This window comes from Rhipicephalus microplus, chromosome 2 (genome assembly GCF_043290135.1).
Source record: "Rhipicephalus microplus isolate Deutch F79 chromosome 2, USDA_Rmic, whole genome shotgun sequence".
In the NCBI taxonomy this organism is placed as follows: Eukaryota; Metazoa; Arthropoda; class Arachnida; order Ixodida; family Ixodidae; genus Rhipicephalus; species Rhipicephalus microplus.
Window position 1 is genome coordinate 236,070,074 of NC_134701.1, and position 20,575 is coordinate 236,090,648.

General features: G+C 45.0%; 2 protein-coding genes across 2 annotated transcripts; both read right to left on the minus strand.

Annotated features, from left to right (window-relative positions):
- Nucleotides 1–996: 996 nt before the first annotated feature.
- On the minus strand, nt 997–1,882 carry LOC119169511 (very long chain fatty acid elongase AAEL008004). The gene has a single exon (XM_037420553.2). It carries the CDS (start codon nt 1,837–1,839, stop codon nt 997–999), a length of 843 nt encoding a protein of 280 aa, XP_037276450.2. The 5' UTR covers nt 1,840–1,882.
- A 9,496-nt stretch (nt 1,883–11,378) lies between these two features.
- Nucleotides 11,379–12,562, minus strand: LOC119169357 (very long chain fatty acid elongase AAEL008004). Its single transcript, XM_037420459.2, has one exon. It carries the CDS (start codon nt 12,302–12,304, stop codon nt 11,462–11,464), a length of 843 nt encoding a protein of 280 aa, XP_037276356.2. The 5' UTR covers nt 12,305–12,562; the 3' UTR covers nt 11,379–11,461.
- Between the last annotated feature and the right edge of the window lie 8,013 nt (nt 12,563–20,575).

Here is a 20,575-nt window from a genome sequence, read left to right on the forward strand (position 1 = left end):
AAAGCTGTAGCTTAAATAGTAAATGTTCGGTTCGCGCGGCCCAATCTGACCGTTCAGTTGCGAGGCTTCCGACGCAACCAACAATGATGCCGATGAGAAAACATTTCCTTTTTCGTATATGTCCTGCTTTTGCGTGTGCGACAAACTGATCCGCTTGATATTCGCAAAAGAGCGCCATTAGATATCGCTGTTAGCCTGTATGCATGCAACAAGCCTATTCAATGACCCAATGGCCGAGTGTGACATGCATCGCGTCGAACCGGTTATGTGTTCGGAGGGCTTTTATTTATATATTATTCCGACCTACATTGGAGCAGTTTGAACACAGTTATTTTTTTTATATTCCGCAGTCAATTTTCTTTCATACACGACTCGTTCATTATTAAAATGTAAACCAATGCACATATATATATATATATGCACTTGCTCCCATCAATGTGTTGAGCAAGTCAGCTTTATACTGGGGGTCTTTAATTAACAACAGTATACTGCTGTCCTGATGATATAATATTCAATTATATTACTCACTGATGTCAATCCCTCAATAAACTACCGACAGTAAAGAGCACGAATCTCGCATCTCGTTTATAGCCGTGATTCGAATATATTTATGACTGCCGTGGTATGTGCGAAAACATTAGTTTAGTTGGTCAGCCTTAATAGCTGTCCCGGATGAACTTGCAGTTCACACTGAGCGCAAACAAAGTAATTACCCACGGTAAAATCCCACATTATTTTTACCATCACGTGAAGCATAACGGAGCTAGAAGTCGAGTGTAAAAAAATTGTTGTATACAATTGGTTCTACACCAAGCGGTACTCTAGAAGTACAGGATTTTCCATGCCGTCATGGACTCACAAAACTCATCTGCGTCAACGCAACGGCGAGCACTAACGAAACGAGAACACTTATTGAAAAAGCACAGTAAAAAGCATATATTATACTACAGAAAACACGGAACTAACAAAGGGAGTGAGGTTCTTGTAAAGTCGGATTCACTGTAGTTTATTCTTGATGGCGTACTGTGCAGCCATCTTTTTCCTGTCGTTGTAGTTCTTCAGATAAAAGTTAAGAAACATGAAAAGAATGAACAGTGCCTGCGGGATACCGATGTACACGTGCACCTTCGGGTATCCACACTCGAGGAACAAGGGAACCAGCCCGTGCGCGATGAGTACGACAAACTGGATCATCTGCAGCTGCGTGAGGTACCGCTTCCACCAGAGGTGCTTACGGACTGCGGGACCCAGAAGGGAGAGGAAGTAGTACGAGTACATAACCACGTGAACGGAGCTGTTGAGGATTAGGCTGAAGGCTATGTGGCCATCTGCGCCGTACGCGAGACCAAACCAGCCATTCAAGACCACAAGGGCGTGATGCACCACGTGAAGTACGGATATGTGTGAATCCTTTTTACGCAGCACGAAGAAGACGGTGTCTAGGAAGTCGGCGATCCTCAACACCACGAACCACCACACGTGAGACAGCATGCTCGTGGTCTTCTCGTCTCGGGCCTCGAAGTCGATACCCTGGCACAAGAGGCTGTAGCCACCACCAAGGTACGTCTTGGATAGAAAGGCCACCGTGAAGTAAAGGCTGAGCACCACCATGGCACCGTTGTAGAGCACGATGGCGGGCTTGAGGTTCTCGTACGGCTTGCGGCCCTGCATGAAGCGGGGTCCGGCCACCTTGACCGCGTAGACGTAGGCGCAGATCAGGCCGATGATGAACTCCTTGTTGCCGACCAGGGCCCAGCCCTCGGTGCGGGGATCGCGTCGTAGAAACACCGTGGCTGCCGTCGTATCTAGGGCCACGGCCGCGGTGCCCGAGTTTCCCATCGCGTATTCGGCGTTCGTGGTCCCGTTCTGTAGCCGAACTGGATCCTCCCCTGTCCAGGAACGCTGTGACCTTGATTAGCAAAAAAGCCCCAGTGCCCCCTTCCGCAAGAGCCCCCAACCTGTTTCATTTTTTACCGGGCCTAAGGCGACGCGCGGCTCTGCCAGGCGAGGGGTGAACTTGCCGTGAAAGGAGAACGGAGTTATTATCAGCTCTGACCTGGCCTTTCTAAAATTATATGCGTCATTTCCTTCTCATCGATATATATCGTACCGCCGCGGACAACGATCTTGGATGATTGAAACACGTACTGTCTTTCTTATCCCGTGAGTCCCCTTTCTTTCTCTCTTTCCACGCTCTTTGTGTTCAATGTGGTCACATGAGCTGATGTACGAACGCAAGAGGCAGATAATTTGAGTTCGTAATTCAATAAGAATGTGTTCCTTCCAAGTGGCCTAAATAAAAATTGCCGTCTGTTTTGCAAAGGAAGTAAATATTTGTTCATTCTCACCATGCATGCATCTTTTCAAAATAATGTGACATGAACAGATCATATACACCTCTCTTCTTTGAATAGGCGTCCTTCTCACGAGCTAAAAGAGCCAAACGGACATCCTATTCGCGTTCAAATGAAGACGATCAATGCCAACGAGCAGATCGGTGAGCTTCGACGGCTTTTCTTCGCTTTCACTCTGATATCATATACATAATATGTTAGTACAGTTGAAGCTCCTCATAAGAAACACTGACATAGCGATATATCAATTACAGCGAACTGATTACTAATTTCGGTGGGTCTTGCTTCATTGCAGGTGACATTTATTCTTTCTATAACGAAACCGATGAAAGCTTGAAAAGGAGCCTAGAAAACAAAATAAACATTGAAAACCAATTCAGAACCATTTTTTTTAATCGCGAGAAAAGGTTTTGGAAATTTTGGTCCCCCCACATATAAATAAGGAAATAAATAAATAAATAAATAAATAAATAAATAAATAAATAAAGAGCATTTGATTGGTTGCACGCCACCGTATCAACCCAAGGTAAGGACTATATATAGGACAATGACCAAGCGGACGCAGCTGCCCGATCTGCCCATGTCAGCAGTGCCGCCATTCCGCTTCTAAGATCTGATGCCGCAAAAGAACTTCGTATTCTAGTCCGTCGTCTAACGTCGAACTCATGGCATTCACCGACATCAACAAGTGTACATCTACATACTTATAGGATCCTGACTTCCAGCTACGTCTCCCGCCCAGCCTCAGTATCGCGACATGACACTACCTTGCTGGCCCATCTGTGGTTCGGAGTGGTGTTCTCAAATGCTAATTCATTTCTGATTGAAATGGCTTACATCCCGTCATGTGAAGTGTGTGGGTGCAGCGAAACAGTCGCGCACCTTCTCTCTGACTGCGCTCGCATCAACTGCGAAAGAGCAAGCCTCTCAACAGCACTATAGGCCAACTGGACAACCGCCCTTCGAAAGAACGAAATCCCCCTTCCCAAGCACAGGGTAGCAAACCAGAATCACCTTCTGGTTAACCCCCCTGTTTTTCCTTTCTCTCTCTCTCTCTTTGAAACACAGAATAAGGCGTCTTTGCGTCTAGTACTTCTCGCACAACAGTGGCTGCCAAGTCACTGTGGAATTATCGGTAACGGATATCAGTAACGATATCCATTTACGGATTTTTTTGCTAACGGATTCGTGAGTCAACCATCTAGCAGTGAGTCTGAGTCTGAGTGAGTCCAGGTGAAGAACATTTTGGTGAGCTTGAGTCAGAGTAGGTACGGTTGAAGAAAATTTTTGTGAGTGTGGGCCCGAATGATTCCAGCTAAGAAAACTTTTTGTTAGTTTAATTCAGAGTCAGCAATAAGCGTGAAATATATTTCACGGGTGAGTCTGAGTGAGCTCCACAATTTTCGCCGACTTATGGACCTTGCTTTTTCGTCAGCGGGCGAGCGAGAAATCTGTCCAGCGACCCGGCGAAGTTACGTAAAATACCAACTCCGAGTGCCGCGTTATATTGAGCCGTTCGCAAATATGCGCACAAAGCGGGGTCGTTGACGACGAAAATACAGCCTCGCCGTCCTTCCGGCCGCACAGGACAATCGCGCGAAAGGCGTAATGTGACTGCCATAAGCAAACGCCAAGCGAGAAATGCGCACACGACGTTTCAAGCCATTTGAATGAACACACGGTGTGTGACATGCCTCTAAATTTGATGTGTACAATTGTACACACGGCCGCTGAAGGGGATATATAAAGAAGGTATGCAGAGTCGGTTACTATGCATACCTTTTTAAAAAAGCATTAGGTATTTCGTGCGATCAAGAAGATTTTCTCTGACCTGATTTCAACAAAAGGTGAAACACTCCTGTTTCATTAATTTCCAAAATCATCAATGACAAGATTTCAAATGCAACAATATGAGAGGTGCGTGAGCTACCGGGTGTGAAAATTGATAACAAGTGTTCATGAAACGGTAGGATATTTCTGTTTCATCAGACATTAAGCAACTGTTTATCCCGAAGGTAATAGTACGAGATGTTTCTGGCGAAGCTTTTGCTCACTTTTGCTGCATACCTTCAGCTCAAAGTTCTGATAGGTCTAGTTATTGATGCTCAGCATAACATAGCCTTGGTGTAGTTTTAATTAACGATTCAACATTAGGTACAGCAGACAAGCAGTGCAGCATGCGAGCAGCGTGGATCCATAGCAACGGTAAAGGCTAGCCTCTCTTGCACAAGCGTCGCAAGCAATAAGAAAATGCCCGAGCGCTATTGTTCAGGGCAGTGCGAAGGAAGTTAAACGCAGCATACAAGCGTCTAGAGAGAGTACATGCTCAGTGCGATGGCATGAGAAATTAAAGAGCGTGGGAGAGACAGCTAGTTTGTGGCCAGCCACAAGGTTACCGTATAAACAAATGGCAGACAGAGCGCGATTCGCGACTACTAATTGACATTCTGCAACACTTTTTGTGAGGCAGAAGTGTCGCAGTTTTTGTGCCTAGTGAGAAAGGGATGAGAAGGCATGATTCGAGATGGTGGGAGACTCAAGGGAACATCCAAGCGATGCTCCACATCCAAGGTTTTCAAAAACTTAGGACTTTATAACTTTATGACTTATATTATAATTTTTAATTTAAAGACTTCATAATAAGAATGATTTTATATTTTAAATAGTGCATCCCAATTGAAGAGAGTGTCCCGCTGAGGTGAACTGAAATTGACATTTGCCCATCGTGGGCCATGGGAAAGTGTTGAGTGCCTGTATTGTGCATAATTACACAGACAACAGTCAGCTCTAATTCTGTCAAGTCTTATCAGATCCTCCTCGTCATCCAACAAGCCTCTTGAAACCTATTGCTATGTCTTCGTCGTGATGAAGTTGTCAATTTCAATTGGTGCATGAAGGTCATAGCGTGTAATGTGAGGCTCACTGTTGCTCAAAACTGCACAATTTAAACACTGCCACAAGTGCCTAACTTGGTTCAAGCCAATGACTAGTTTAGTCCAAAATTATGTGCTTTTGCTATAAATTGTGCTGTAATCACTGCCCATGAAGGTCATAGCGTGTAATCTGAGGCTCATTGTTGCTCAAAAGTGCACAATTTAAACACTTCGACAAATGCCTAACTTGGTTCAAGCCAATGACTAGTTTGGTCCAAAATTGTGTGCTTTTGCTATAAATTGTGCTGTAATCACTGCCCAAGCATGCAATTTTTTTCATGATGTACAATCGTATCACACAGCTGTTTTTTATTGGTAGGGTGATATGATTTCCGCCTGTTATAACTCAACACAAAAGAAACTTTTTGCAATGTAAGTTACCAGCTAGCAATAGCCAGCTTCAGAGGCAATATTGTCTGTAACGGCCCCCAGAGTCCACTGCAGTTGTCATCCTCAGTAAGAAAGAAAGCTCAGTGTTTGAGCAATCCATGCTGGAATCCAGATGGTGACCAAGTATTCTGCTATAAATTAATGCAAGTTCTTGAGTATTCTTCGCGAAAACACCCTTTTCCGGCATCATGTCAGGGGACGAATCACGTTAATTGCTTGGAAGCAGAGTATAGACTTGTACAAGACATCACTTCATGTGAACTGTTTAATGATTGGATGGTTGAAAGCTTCCCACTCGTTACGAAGGGCCGAACCATAATTCGCCAACCTCATCATCATCGGCCGCAACATCAACAAAGTGTGCAGGCTATGTAAACACTTTACAGATGCACACCGGACACATTGTTACTATGTCAATTGATGGCGATTGGTGTAGTGGGTACCTAGCTAGTGTACCAACAGTTGGCACCCCACGAGAGTTTGCTGAGGGCTCTATGGAATTCTACTCCTCCAGCTTATGCTGTGATTGTGCTACGTCTTCCGCACAGGCCTGGTATTGTTTTCTGCATTGATCAGTTATCCTTTTGGCTTGACATTATTACTCTACTTGTTCTTGCGCAAGTGATCTTTTTCAACCACATTTTGACATTTTGTCAGGTCAGCAAAAAGTACCGATTGAAATACACCTCTCAAGGGCTTAGATGTTGCCGATGTTACCATAGCTCACTTCCTGTTGTTATCTCTTAGCTCATTACACGGTTGGTCCAAACCTGCTCCTTTATGTTGAGCCAATTTGAAGTGTCCCATGTCATATTTTATTGTAGTGTACTAGTTCACTACAAAAATATTGCTCAGTCAAAGTGAACACATATTTATAACATTAAGTATAAATTTACAGCTTGAATTTACAGTTTGATTAGGTGATGAATAGTCTCGTATTTATTTTAAGACTAGCATAATGCCTGCTGTGAGCGTCGCCTCATGAAATTTTCGAAAATGCAAGTTATGTTGTGTTCCACTTTTTTGACGGGTTTACTTGTTCATAAAAATACTTCAGAAGGAAACACGCTCCTTTTGGCTGAGTAGGTGGGGAAGTTAGTACCAGCGATGGCATGAAAAAGAATTTTGCTTTTGTGTAAAGGTGCTCAAAGAGAAATGCCTTATAGCTTTTGGTGCCGTGAAAGCTTAGAAAGACCCTGCAGTCTGCTGTTCTCTCTTAATTGCCTTTGTCTTGCTTCTCATTTTCACTTTCAGAAGAGAGCCAGGACACTCCACTGGAAATTTCATTTAACATAAGATTTCAGAACATACGGTGATGTGACACCGGGGACCCTTTCGGGTATCTTTTGACGCTGTTCTCCCCTATTGCAATAAATGATGACGTCACACACAACAGTTTTCATTGTAATGGAATAAGTGTAGTTCTCATGTACTTACAGAAAATAAACTTGTTCAAAATATAGTTTGTTTCGGGACTCAATTATGTTGCTTTGCTCGACACCCACCATTATTCACAACCAGGATACAGCCAGATGAACTGGCCCCACCCTTAAAAATGCCATTGCCATTTGGCAACCACAGCAGATACACTTTTGTAATCAGAGCATTGGGTTCACAAAAAGACAAAGTGCACAACTCTGCACGTGAAGATACACGAGCTTATCTCGCAGAGCCGCTGAAAAGTAAGTTCTGTCTGTTGAGACATAGGACAATTATTTAGAATATCAATTGAGACATGGGAACCTTATAAGCACAATTTCTTCAGTAAATTTATATATATATATATATATATATATATATATATATATATATATATATATATATATATATATATATATATATATATATATATATATATATATATATATATATATATATATATATGAATCTAACAGTATAAATGAGATCTATGAAAATTTTGTTACATTATTAAAATGTGCTTAGCTTAATGCTTACCGTTTTACCTGATAAGGGTTCCCAAGTATGGTCATGAATTACTTGCACTTTCTCTGCCTGCAAATGTTTTATAAGAAATGCTTTCATATTGCATAGTTCTTAGGGGAAAAATTTGAGCAGTATTTTAGCACTGAAGTGATAGAAATATGAACTGAACTGAATAGGTCTAGTTAAGAATCTTGACCATTAGTTTATGGCTATCACAAGCGCAAAGTTAAAATATGCGACATGCAAACACGGACACATGAGATATGCACAGGCAGGTTTTCGTGTCTGCTTTGTTTTGTGCTGCTGTGCATCTTTCAGTTGTTCGTTGGCATTTGCGGCACCCTCATTTTGCTCTTGTGTCTATGTTTGCACGCCATGTCTCTTAACAGGAATACAAACCAACTAGCTCAGCTCTGATAATGTAGTGCCCATGCCGACTTGTCTCTCCTGAAATAATATCGCCCAATTCATTATAGATAACACAAATCCATGAAACCTGGAAGCAGATTCATCGCGTGTTGATTGTCCGTCCTGCCATGAGAATTATAGAGCACCTTGTTATCTGAGATAAAAAATACAAATGCCTTTAAAAAGCATGACATTAGTAATATAGATTTTTGTGAGTTTGAGTCCGACTAAGTTCGGCTCAGGGAAAATTTGGTGAGTCGCAGTCCGAGTCAGTCCAAAGAATGAAATATATTTCTTGAGTGAGTCTGAGTGATTTTCACTTACTTTTGCCGACCTAAAGTCCTATCTCACCTTCAGCATTACTATCAGCCTTACCTGGATTCATGTTCATACTCACGTCTACTTACAGGTATTTCAAAGCAGTGTCGTTCATACACCGTTTCATTATTTAATGATCAGAGGCGCGAATTATGGAAGGGGGTGCCTTGGCCTCCTCCTACCAATTCTTTCAGACAATTTCATGATTATTATATGTTACGCTGTCACCTCTTCCAAGAAAGACGGTCTTACTAGTTTAAAAGTTTTGATAATTTGTTTTCAAAGATATATACTATGTCAAACGGCACCAAGATCACCGATTTCGTGAGATAGTGGTGTTAAAGAACATTGAAACCCCGGCCGAAGAAGCTAATTCTATACGCTGACGGACTCATCAGTCGACTCTGTGAAACTGTTACGCGTCAGCCCAGTCAGTGGCCTTTTTTCTCCTCCTCTATAACTTGCCTTCTCCGCTCCCCTTCCCCAGTGCAGGGTAGCCTACCGGGGCTCAGCTCTGGTTAACCTCCCCGCCTTTCTCCTTATTTTCTCTTTCGGACTCACTCTGACTCATCGATCGGTGAGTCTGAGCGAGTCCAAAGCTCAAAATATATTTTATGAGTAAGTCTGAGTGAACTCTACAAGTATTGCCGACCTTTTGTTTAACTACACTGGTTAGTTCTAAGTCAAGCCAAAGGTATCATTATTTATTCAATGGAGAGCTTACCTGACCTGTTGAATGCGGAGCATTTCTCAGCGAACTTCGGCGACTTTGAGCGTATCTATCTATCTAACCGCCTACGACTTTTAGCTCTCCTGGCCGTTTCGATCATGTTAAGCCATACCAAAATTGCTATGGCATAACATGACTGTATGACGAGCGTAAGTGACTAGTCATAGCATGAACGTCATGACATGTATGTCATAAATGTCATGATTTACATTTTATGGTCTTGTTGCTCTTGTGCTGGTTTCGTTCACATGACATTGAAAAACTGGTATGGTATGATATGACTGCATGGCGAACATGACAGGCCCTAACGTGGAGATCATGACATGCATGTCATAAAAGTCATTACTAGACGCCCCGCTCATGGTACGCTCGCGATCCTTTCGCTAGTTTCACATAAACCAAATTCGGTATTGCGGGACGTGAATGAATGAAGATGGTATACGACTAGTGCAAACATGATAATCATGAGATGCGTGTCATGTTAAGAATGTGACTTCATGCCACGCTCATGACGCGCTTGCGGCCGTTTCGCTAGCTTCACTTATACCAAATTTGGTATTACGGGACGTGAATGGACGACGAAGGTATGTGCATTCCGGGTGCAAACATGGTAATCATGACGTGAAGTCATGTACGGCATACTTTACGTCCGCCACATATTGTTGTGCTTATTTTAAAGTGACATACCTACCTTCCTCATTCGTGCTTCGCATATCATTTATTACCACTGTACGTGGGATCTGCCAACGTTTTGCAGTCAGACCTTTCATCGTGGCCTTTCAACAAAAGCTTTCATCACCGTGCCGCGACACAGACCTAACCTACCTCAACAGTGACATTCGAAGAATAACACCCCCTTCCACTGCTCTTCCCGGTTCTAAAACAAGTATTTTCGACTCCAAGCCGGTGCTCGTGCTCCGGTCAGCGGTCAGAGCACGGCGCGCGCTAATCCGCAATACTATGGGTCGAAAAAGTGGCATTATGTGCCAGAAACTCTGTTTTACAAACTGCATGGTTGATAGAAACCTTGCAAAAAAGCCACCTTCCAGAACTTTTTAAATTCCGTTGGCTTGTGGGGCTCAAAAAAAAAAACATTTTATACGTCATCCCGGGTGGCTTTCAGTGAAGGTGGGTTATCAGTGATGATGGTTATTTCAGACGGCGGTATGTTAGAGCACACCCACACAAAAAAATCACACGCCGGGTGGTGTTGAGTGGAGGGGAGGGGGGCTGGAGCTCAATAAGGTCCTCCCCCTAGGCGACTCCGCTTGTGTCAGTGGTGCATGAAAGCGTGAAACATTGCATGGGATAAAAAGAACTGCATGAAGCCGCATAACTCCCCCCCCCCCCCCCTCCTTCCAAGGCTACGCCACTGAGTGCTATAGGCGTTTGAGGATCGAACTGCTTACATATCTTCATCGAATGTATCGGTCACTGAAAAAGCTGTGAATGAAGCTAAATGCTCGTTTGAAAAAAAAATTTGTAGCGCGAGGCAACTTTCATAGTCAGAATGTTCGGCTGGTGCGGGCCAACGGTGCCTGACCATGCAGTTGCAAGACTAGCGACACATCCTACAACGACGGGCAAAATGTTCCTCTTTTCGTATATATCGTGCTCTTGCGTATAAGATGAATTGATCTGCTTGATATTCACAGAACAGCATCAGTTGCTATCACTGTTAGTTTATAAATGCAGCGCGATAATCCTAAATGCCGTGAGTTATGTGCACATCATTAAAGTGGTTTTGTATTTCGAGTACTTTTATAAGTTTATCCTGACCGAATTCCGAGCAGGCTGGACATAAGAAGATTTCGTTTCTTCAGTTCAACATCCTATCTTCGCCATTTTGTTTCTGCACAACCCATTCATTATTAAAACGCAAACAAACGCGCACATATGCACTAGAGCTTTTGTAAATGTGCTGAGTCAATTTGTTTTATGGTCATACTGGCAATAGTAGACTCATTGATATCGATCACTCAACAAACTACCCACCGTAAAGATCGGTGCATGCATCTCACATACCTGTTACCCGTGATTCGAATATAATTATGCATGCCATGGGAAGCGCGGAAACACTTGTTCACTTGGACAGCCTTGATAGACTTGCAGATCCTGTTGCGCGCGAACAAAGAATTTACTCACGGTGAAACCCGCATTGTCTTTGAAGTCGAGTGTGAAAAAGTCGTTGTATTTTTGGTTTCAAACCCCTAAAACTACGTAATTTCTTATGCCGTCATGGACTTGCGAAACTCATCTGGGACCACGCAACAGCGAGCACTAACAAAAAGAAAACACTGATTGAACAAGCATTGTAAAATACATATACTCTCATACAAAAAAACAAGAAACAAAAAAGGAGTCAAGGTTTTGTAAAAACGGAGTCACTGGAGCTTGTTCTTGGAGACATTCTGTGCGGCCATCTTTTTCCTGTCGTTGTAGTTCCTCAGGTAAAAGTTGAGAAACATGACGAGAAAGAACAGTCCCTGCGGGAGACCAATGTAGACGTGTGCCTTCGGGTATCCGCACTCGAGGAACAACGGGACCAGCCCGTGCGCGATGAGTATGACGAACTGGATCATCTGCAGCTGCGTGAGGTACCGCTTCCACCAGAGGTGCTTGCGGACTGCGGGACCCAGAAGGGAGAGGAAGTAGTACGAGTACATAACCACGTGCACGAAGCTGTTGAAGATCAGGGTCAAGGCGATGTGTCCGTCCGCTCCGTACGCGAGCCCGTACCAGCCGTTGAAAACCACCAGGACGTGGTGGACGACGTGAAGCACGGATATGTGCGAGTCCTTCTTCCGCAGCACGAAAAACGCCGTGTCCAGGAAGTCGGCGATCCTCACCCACTCGTACCACCAGCAGTGCGCCAGGAAGCTCATGGTCAATTCGTCGCGACTGTCGAAGTCGATACCCTGGCACACGAAGCTGTAACCACCGCCCAGGTAGCTCCTGGTCAAGTAGGCCACCATGAAGTAAAGGCTGAGCAACACCATGACGCCGTTGTAGAGCACGATGACGGGCTTGAGGTTCTCGTACGGCTTGCGGCCCTGCATGAAGCGGGGTCCGGCCACTTTGACCACGTAGACGTAGGCGCAGATCAGGCCGATGATGAACTCCTTGTTGCCGACCAGGGCCCAGCCCTCGGTGCGGGGATCACGTCGCAGGAACACCGACGCTGCCGTCGAATCCAGGGCGACGGCCGCCGTGCCCGAGTTCTCCATCGCGTCTTCGGCGTTCGTGGTCCCGTCCTACAGCCGAACTGGACCCTCCGCTGTCCAGGAACACTGTGACCTTGATTCGCAAGAGAGCTCCAGTGCCCCCTTCCACTGTCTGTCTGTCTCCCCCTCAAGACCCCCTACCTGTTTTATTTTTGACCGGGCCAAGGCGAGGCGCGCGTGGCTCTGCCGGGCGAGGGGCGAACTTGGCGTGAAAGGGGAACGGAGGCATTATTTCCCACCACGCGTGCCTTCGAATACCTCCTTTGTCCGAACAGATGTGACCAAGCCTTCTTAAAATTATATGCGAGATTTCCTTTCTCACGCATCGATCGAATCATGCCGCGGACAACGAGCTTGGATAATTGACACACACACTGTCTTTCTTATCCCGTGCCTCCTCCTCCTCCTCCTCTCTCTCTCTCTCTTTCTTTTTTCCCTTTGTGTTCGGCGCGTCACGTGCGAGCCGAGATGTGCTAGACACGCTCTCCTGCGCTGCCGAAAAAGCTGCACCATCCTCCTCGCGCCTCTTTCTTGATGCCTCAGCGGGCGAGGAGAGCGGACGCTCTAACAGGTACGCGGAAAAGAAAAAAAGACTCGATTCGCCGGCGCTGTAACGAGCGCTGCCGTCGTGCTTCCCTGTGACGCAATGGCCGGAGGTTGTTGCCCGGAGCCGCCGATGACCGAGAACACTGGGGAAGATGCGGCGCCGTTGCGCGCCCGTTGCACCGATGCCCATTGAGTGGTTCTTCCACTGAGACCGCTTTGCTGCGCCGCGGAGGATCACCTGTGCGTAACTTTTCATTTTTTCGTCTCTTGCAGTAAACACGAAATGTGACTGTCACCCCAACGTAAGGGCTAAGGCACACTAATATTCTAACGCGAATAAACGTATTGATGGTTCTTAAGGTGGCTCGGACATGTTCGCCTATTTTGCCTATTCAACAGTGGTCGAAGAGGCAGGTCTGTGGAAAATATAAGGATCGCAACTAACTTCCTCGTGAAAAAAACCAAACGCGAACGAACCAAGTAAAACAGCCGTTTCAGGCACACGTGCTTAGCGACACGGTGATATCTCTGTTATTGCGAGTGGTTCTCCCGGTGTACTCTCGTGACCTCTAGGGGGGTAGTGAAGACATGCAAGTGTAGGCCGGTTGATGAATAAACTTTTTCTCTTTCTTTATATTCAATTTCTCTCAGTTTTCTCAAAGTTCGTTTCTTCCGCATTTTGTTTTACGATACGCAAATACATCACCCGCCACGGTGATCATTGTTCTCAACTGCTGACACACAGGTCGCGGAATCGAATCCCGGTCGTGGTGACCCTATTTTTGATGGAGGCGTAAATGCCTGAGGCCGCTGAACTAAAATTCATGATCACGTCAAAGAACCCAAGGTCGACGAAACTTTCAAAGCCCTCCACTACGGCGTCTCTCATAATTATATGGTGGTTTTGTGGCGTCAAACTCCAATAATTATTGTATTATTTTACTTACGCTACTATTTGACCGTTTCACTAAGCTTGTTACTTTTGCGTGTTATTCCTCCGTCGCAAACTTCTTTTCCTTATACGAGATGCATATTTTTTTTTTTGTTGGGGGTGGTGAAAGTTTCGACAGATAGAGTCGCCTTCTCATTGCAAAAGGCAGGACCGCTTGTTTAAACATTGTCTCCAACGACGACCCGTGTTCAATAATTGTCGTTTCTTTTAATGTCCGTCTCCTGAACTTCTGCCTGGTTTAGCTTTCTTTATATTTACGCTCTCATTAAGAAACCGTTATAGATATATTTCGGTGGTCGGAACTGTAAGTCAACGTTTATTATTCTTCCTCTCTTTCTCTCTTTCTTTCTTTTTTTCTTTCTTTCTTTCTTTCTTTCTTTCGTTTATTATTTCTTTCGTTTTACAGAAAGAGGAGCAAGAGCTATGTGGCCTGACAGAGGCTCTTACTCCTTTGGGCATTCGGCATGCATGCAAATGGTTTTGATGCATGTAAAACAACAAAGCATCAACATGCAAATAGATAAAATACAGTTTCACATGATACAAAATACCTCTAGGCAACAAAAAAGTTTGCAAACGCTTTATGAAACATGCAAAAAAACACTTTGTGTAAAATAAAAAAAGTCATGCAAGCACTTCATGAAACGAAACATATCCTGCAAAACACTTTATGAAAAAAAACATCATTCAAACAGTTATAGAATATGTACCCCAATACATTAAATAATGAAGATTAAAACTGAAATGATAAAAACAGTGAAAAAGACATGTATAAACGAAGTCTAAATTTGTCGTTGAAAAGTTATCGTAGAATGTAAGAGAAAGCTCTTTCTATATTGTTTGAAACGGAGTGCGTAAAAGGCCACGTCGTTCCTCTCATTGTTTATTAGCCGAGGTATTTGATATTGTAGGTCCTGGCGTTCATAGTTTTTTCGCCTGAGTGATGGCATTGTTATTTGGTGGCGTAACTGATACCGTGGAGATGAAATTGGTGTACTACTAATATAGAGTATCTGCTCTTTTTATGAGCAATAGTAATCTATAATAGTAAATTTGACTTGCTTTCATCGATGAATGTTTATTAAAAAGATTGTGTGTGGTAAGTCTCGGGGCCTTCCATGATAGTTTTCGAAACTTCTTATTACCTTTTTTTGCAGTTTAATCAATTTGTCATAATTTTTTGCAGTTGTTGTTCCCCAGACTAATGCACAATAACTAAGTTTTGAGTAAAAAAGGGCGTAGTACATTGCTGTTCCTAGTGGTAGTGGTATAAGACTACTTGTTTTATATATAGTGCCTACCACTTTGCTAAGGTCACTGAAGAGCTTATTTACATAATTGTCCCAAGAGAGGTTTTCATGAAACCATAAACCCAAAAACTTTTGCGTTGCTAATCGTTCTATCTGCTTTCCATTGAATAAAACAGTAATATTAAGAGGCATTGGTTTATTTATTGTCTTAAATGCTATATATTTGTTTTCGTAACATTAACTGAAGTTTGTTTAAGTTAAGCCAGTCAGGCAATAGATCTAAATAATCACTGATTTTTTTTCAGTCTGTTATAGGGATGTGCTTGAAAAGAAAGATTAGTGTCATCCGCATACATAACTATGTTCGGTGTAGGTGGAATGCTTGAGGCGTCATTAATGTATATGGTAAATATTACCGGGTCTAGTAAAAATCCCTGCGGCACATTAGTTTGTATTTCAAGATGCGGAGAGGTCACCTGATTGAGAGAAACATACTGAAAACAATCCGTTAAATAGCTTCGCATGAGTTCTAACGCTGTACCACGTATCCCATAGGTGTGAAGTTTCGATAACAGTATTTCGTGATTCACGCTGTCAAATGCTTCACGCTCGTCCAAGAATAAACCAACCGTGTATAAACGATTTTTATTATTTTGTAATATTCCGTGTTTTACTTGGAGGAGTGCGTCCTCACAGGACTTTTCTGCAACGTTTTTGAAAGAGTCACGAAAACGTTTTATTCCAGGGATGACAAGCAATGCGGGCGTGTTTGGTGGATAAATGAAACTATGAAGAACCTGATTTAGTGCGCTGAACACGATAATCTTTTTTTTTCACCACAAAACATATCACAAATAGATGCAACGTTTCAAAAAACGTGCAAATGCATTCAGCCTTACGATGAGTGTATGTATATGATTGGATATCTCATTATTTTTCTCTCCACGGTCCATTTAAGTATAATTCATTCAAAATACCATTACCAGGCGCGGCGAGAGAATGTTAACGCCAGTCTGTCCACTGGTCAACTCGTGTGCACGAAGCGTTTACCACAGCCCTTCGATACTTCGAAGGACTCTGCTTTTGCTTTGACTGTTTACGACGCCCACCAGCGTATACACCTGGTCCGAAGTATTTTGAGCCAAGAATAAAACGCCACCATCCATTGAAACAACTCGTAAACTTTCCTCGTCGGGTATTTTTCACTTCGTTTCCAAGGTCCGCATCAGAGAATGCTGGCTTTTTGGTGCGCCATTATTGCAATACGTGGCCCATGGTCTCGGCACTTATGAGAATTTTCGGCGAAGACCGCCGTATATATAAGACGTCAAGCTCGTTATTAATTGTCATTTCCGCCTACTCCGCACAAAGGCTCGCTGTTTACGCCGTGCGGCTTTTAAAGCATTCTGGGATGCATGGCGGTGTTTCCGCCTCGTTCCCCTCTGCGTTTGTACCTTGGAAAAGGAAGACGAAAACAGAGTAACCTGAACTGAACATTCGATGCTTCATAAATTTTTTAGTGTTATTTATTTTCAGTTTGAGCATGGTGATATTGTCACAATGCAGAAACAGCAGCAGTCGAATCCAGGAAACTCACTTTAATTGTATTAGAATACTGGCAAACTGATCGGGAGAGAGCCTCGTCTTCTTCACTCGCTGCGCGTGTTCTTCGTTGTCCTCTTCGCGCTGCATATTCAATGTGGCATTTGCCCCCCTCCAAAGAGCAGCGTCCCGATGCTCTTCTACAAAAGACGGTGTAGTAGATGTATGGTGTAAATCACTCCGAAAAGTAGGGCTTCATTCGCACAACATGCACGATTTCTGGTTTTTGCTGGCGAGTTGTCGAGGGGTTGTCAGGAACGACCACGTAATTAACGTCACTCAGGCGTTGTAAAACTGTGTAGGGGCCAAAATACTTCTTCAGCAATTTTTCAGACAGTCCCCGGCGGCGGATAGGACTCCATACCCAAACTTTGTCGCCGGCCCGATAGACGACATGTCGGTGTCGCAGATTATAACGTTGGGCGTCATAATTTTGCTGCTGGGTGATTCGGACGCGCGCAAGCTGCCTCGCTTCTTCTGCTCGTTGGGTAAAAGATGCAGCGTCCAAATCGATGTCATTGCAGTCGTGCAGTAACATGGCGTCAAGCATCGTCGTCACTTCACGGCCATGAAGGAGACTGAACGGCGTTCTTCGTGTAGTTTCTTGCTGCGCTGTATTATAGGCGAACGTGATGTACGGTAGAATATCGTCCCAGTTCTTGTGATCCACATCAACGTACATACTCAACATGTCGGCAATAGTCTTGTTGAGGCGTTCTGTTAAGCCGTTGGTTTGTGGATGATAGGAAGTGGTTTTCCGATGGGCGGTTCCACTGAGCTCAAGCACTGTCTTCAGGAGCGTGGCCGTGAAAGCGGCACCTCGATCCGTTATTATGATTGTTGGAGCACCGTGCCTCAGGACGATATTTTCTACGAAGAATCGTGCGGTTTCAACGGCGGTGCCACTTGACAAAGCCTTTGTTTCGGCATAGCGCGTAAGATAATCAGTGGCGACTATTACCCACTTGTTGCCAGCATGGGAAGTCGGATATGGTCCAAGGAGATCCATTCCAATTTGGGCAAAAGGTGCCGTGGGCACTTGAATTGGTTGTAATAGCCCAGCTGGTTTTAACGGTGGCGATTTTCGTCGTTGGCAATCGAGGCACGTGCGCACGTAATGCTTCACAATAGCTGGAAGTCTTGGCCAGTAGTATTTCTGTTGGATTCTGGCCAATGTGCGTGTGTATCCGAGATGACCAGACGTTGGCTCATCGTGGCAAGCACAAAGTATCTCCTCACGAAGTGACGTCGGAACGACAAGTAGGTGGGTACTTCCTCTGGGAGAAAAGTTCTTCTTATAGAGAACACCACTACGTAAGCAGAATGACGGCAGGCTCCTTGCAAATCTTCTAGGGACGGTTGTTGTCCGGCCATTCAAAAATTCAATAAGAGGAAGCAACTCACTGTCTTCTTTCTGCTTGCACAAAATCGTAGTGGTGTCAACGACTCCTACAAACGCCATACTGTCATCTTCTGTGTCCTCTTCGCGCTTTATCGGTGACCTTGATAAGCAATCGGCGTCGGCGTGCTGCCGTCCAGACTTATACACGACCGTCATATCAAACTCTTGGAGGCGTAAGCTCCACCGTGCGAGCCGACCAGACGGGTCTTTCAAGTTGGTCAGCCAGCAGAGGGAATGATGGTCGCTGACTACGTGGAAGGAACGGCCATAGAGGTACGGACGAAACTTCATAACCGCCCATACGACAGCAAGACACTCTTTTTCCGTTGTGGAGTAGTTGGACTCGGCGCGGGAAAGCGTCCTACTAGCATATGCGATCACACGCTCGGCTGAGTCTTGCCACTGGACGAGTACAGCGCCTAAACCCACGTTGCTGGCATCTGTATGGACCATGGTAGGAGCATCCTCATCAAAGTGAGCAAGCACAGGCGGAGTCTGCAGGCGTTGTCGGAGATCGTCAAATGCCACCTGTTGATCGTCGCCCCATGTGAACGAAACGTCTTCTCTTGTGAGTCGTGTTAACGGCGAGGCTATGTTGGAGAAATTGGCAATAAACCTTCGGTAGTATGCGCATAGGCCAAGGAAACGCCTGACTGCTTTCTTGTCTTTTGGTACCGGAAATTTTCTGACGGCCGCAATCTTATCGGGATCAGGTCGAACACCTTCATGGCTCACCACATGGCCTAAAAATTTAAGCTCCTTGAAACCAAAATGACACTTCTCGGGTTTCAGTGTCAGGCCGGCAGACCTTAATGCCCTAAATACCGATAGCAGCCTGCTCAGGTGTTCCTCAAATGTTTTTGAAAAAACAATGACGTCGTCCAGATAGACCAGACATGTCTGCCACTTAAGGCCTGACAGAACGGTATCCATCAGTCTCTGAAATGTTGCGGGGGCTGAGCACAATCCGAATGGCAAGACTTTAAATTCATAAAGCCCGTCAGGCGTTACAAAAGCCGTTTTTTCTCTATCTCGCTCGTCGACCTCTATTTGCCAATACCCACTTTTGAGGTCCATTGACGAAAAGTAGCGTGCATACCTCAGCCTGTCGAGTGAATCATCGATGCGCGGTAATGGGTACACGTCTTTCTTTGTCACACGGTTCAGCTTGCGGTAGTCGACACAAAATCGCAAGCTTCCGTCTTTCTTTTTAACCAGCACTACCGGCGATGCCCAAGGACTTCTTGACGGCTGGATGACGTCATCATCGAGCATTTTCTTCACTTGTTCCTGGATTGCTTCACGCTCTTTCGGTGCTACGCGGTATGGGATCTGTCGTATTGGCCTTGCCGTCTCCTCCGTTATTATCCGATGCTTCGTCAGTGGCGTTTGACTGACCCTCGAGGTCGATGAAAAACAGTCGTTGAACTGGTGAAGAAGATCTACTAGACGCTGTCTCTGCGCTGGTGACAAATCCGAGCTTACGTCAATAGGTGGTGAGGCTGACGTGGCTTGCGGCTCGTCCTGTTGTACTACACAGCACTCGCGGATTTCGGTGATCTCGTCGAAGTAGGCGACTGTAGTGCCTTGTGTAATGTGTCGTCGCTCGTTGGTAAAATTCGTCAACAGAACCTCTGCTTCACCGCACACAACGTTGACGATACTTCTGGCAATTGCAACACCGCGAGAGAGTAGGAGCGTCAATACTTGTTCAGCGATTCCTTCTCCAGTATTCTGCTCGCTGCACGTGACTGGAACAAGGCGGCACGATAACGGAGGTATGGTCACATCGTCAACGACTCGTAGGGATTTTCGGTGTAGCGCCGCGCTTTGATCCGCTGAAAAGGTCAGTACACCGTCCGGAATATTGATGATGGCACCATATTCACGCAAGAAATCCATCCCCAAGATTGCCTGCTTGCAACACTCAGAAAGGATAACAAAAGTTGCGACGAAGGATGCATCCCCTATCTTCATTCTTGCGGTGCACTTTCCGGTAGGTGTGAGTAGCTGCCCTCCAGCTCCTCTAATCTGCGGTCCTGTCCATTCCATTCTAACCTTCCTGAGCGTGTCTGCCAGACTCTCACTCATTATCGAGAAGTCCGCGCCAGTGTCGACCAATGCCATGACGTCATGTCCGTCAATCGTAATTGCAACTTCGGCAGTAACAACCCCATCTTTCGTCGATTCATTGAAAATGTGTCTCTCTTCGCTCGGCAGTAATGGGGGATTTTCAGCACTTCGACGATTCGCAACCTTCCCCCCTAAGGTCGCTGCTTTTAGTTTCCCCGGCGTAGACTAGGAGATCTCCCTCTTGGCATGTCAGTGGTGCTCCGCCTAGAGGATGGAGAAAAACGCCCAGGAGAGGGTGAGCGTGACCGAAACCCAGGAGGAACATCCCGCGGGGTCATGACACTCGTGTCGACGTCAGATGTTCCGTTGAAATGGCGCCGAGGAACCGTAGAAGGAAATCCTTGGTACCCTGCGGCGCGATACGGGCAATACCGAACGATGTGGCCTGC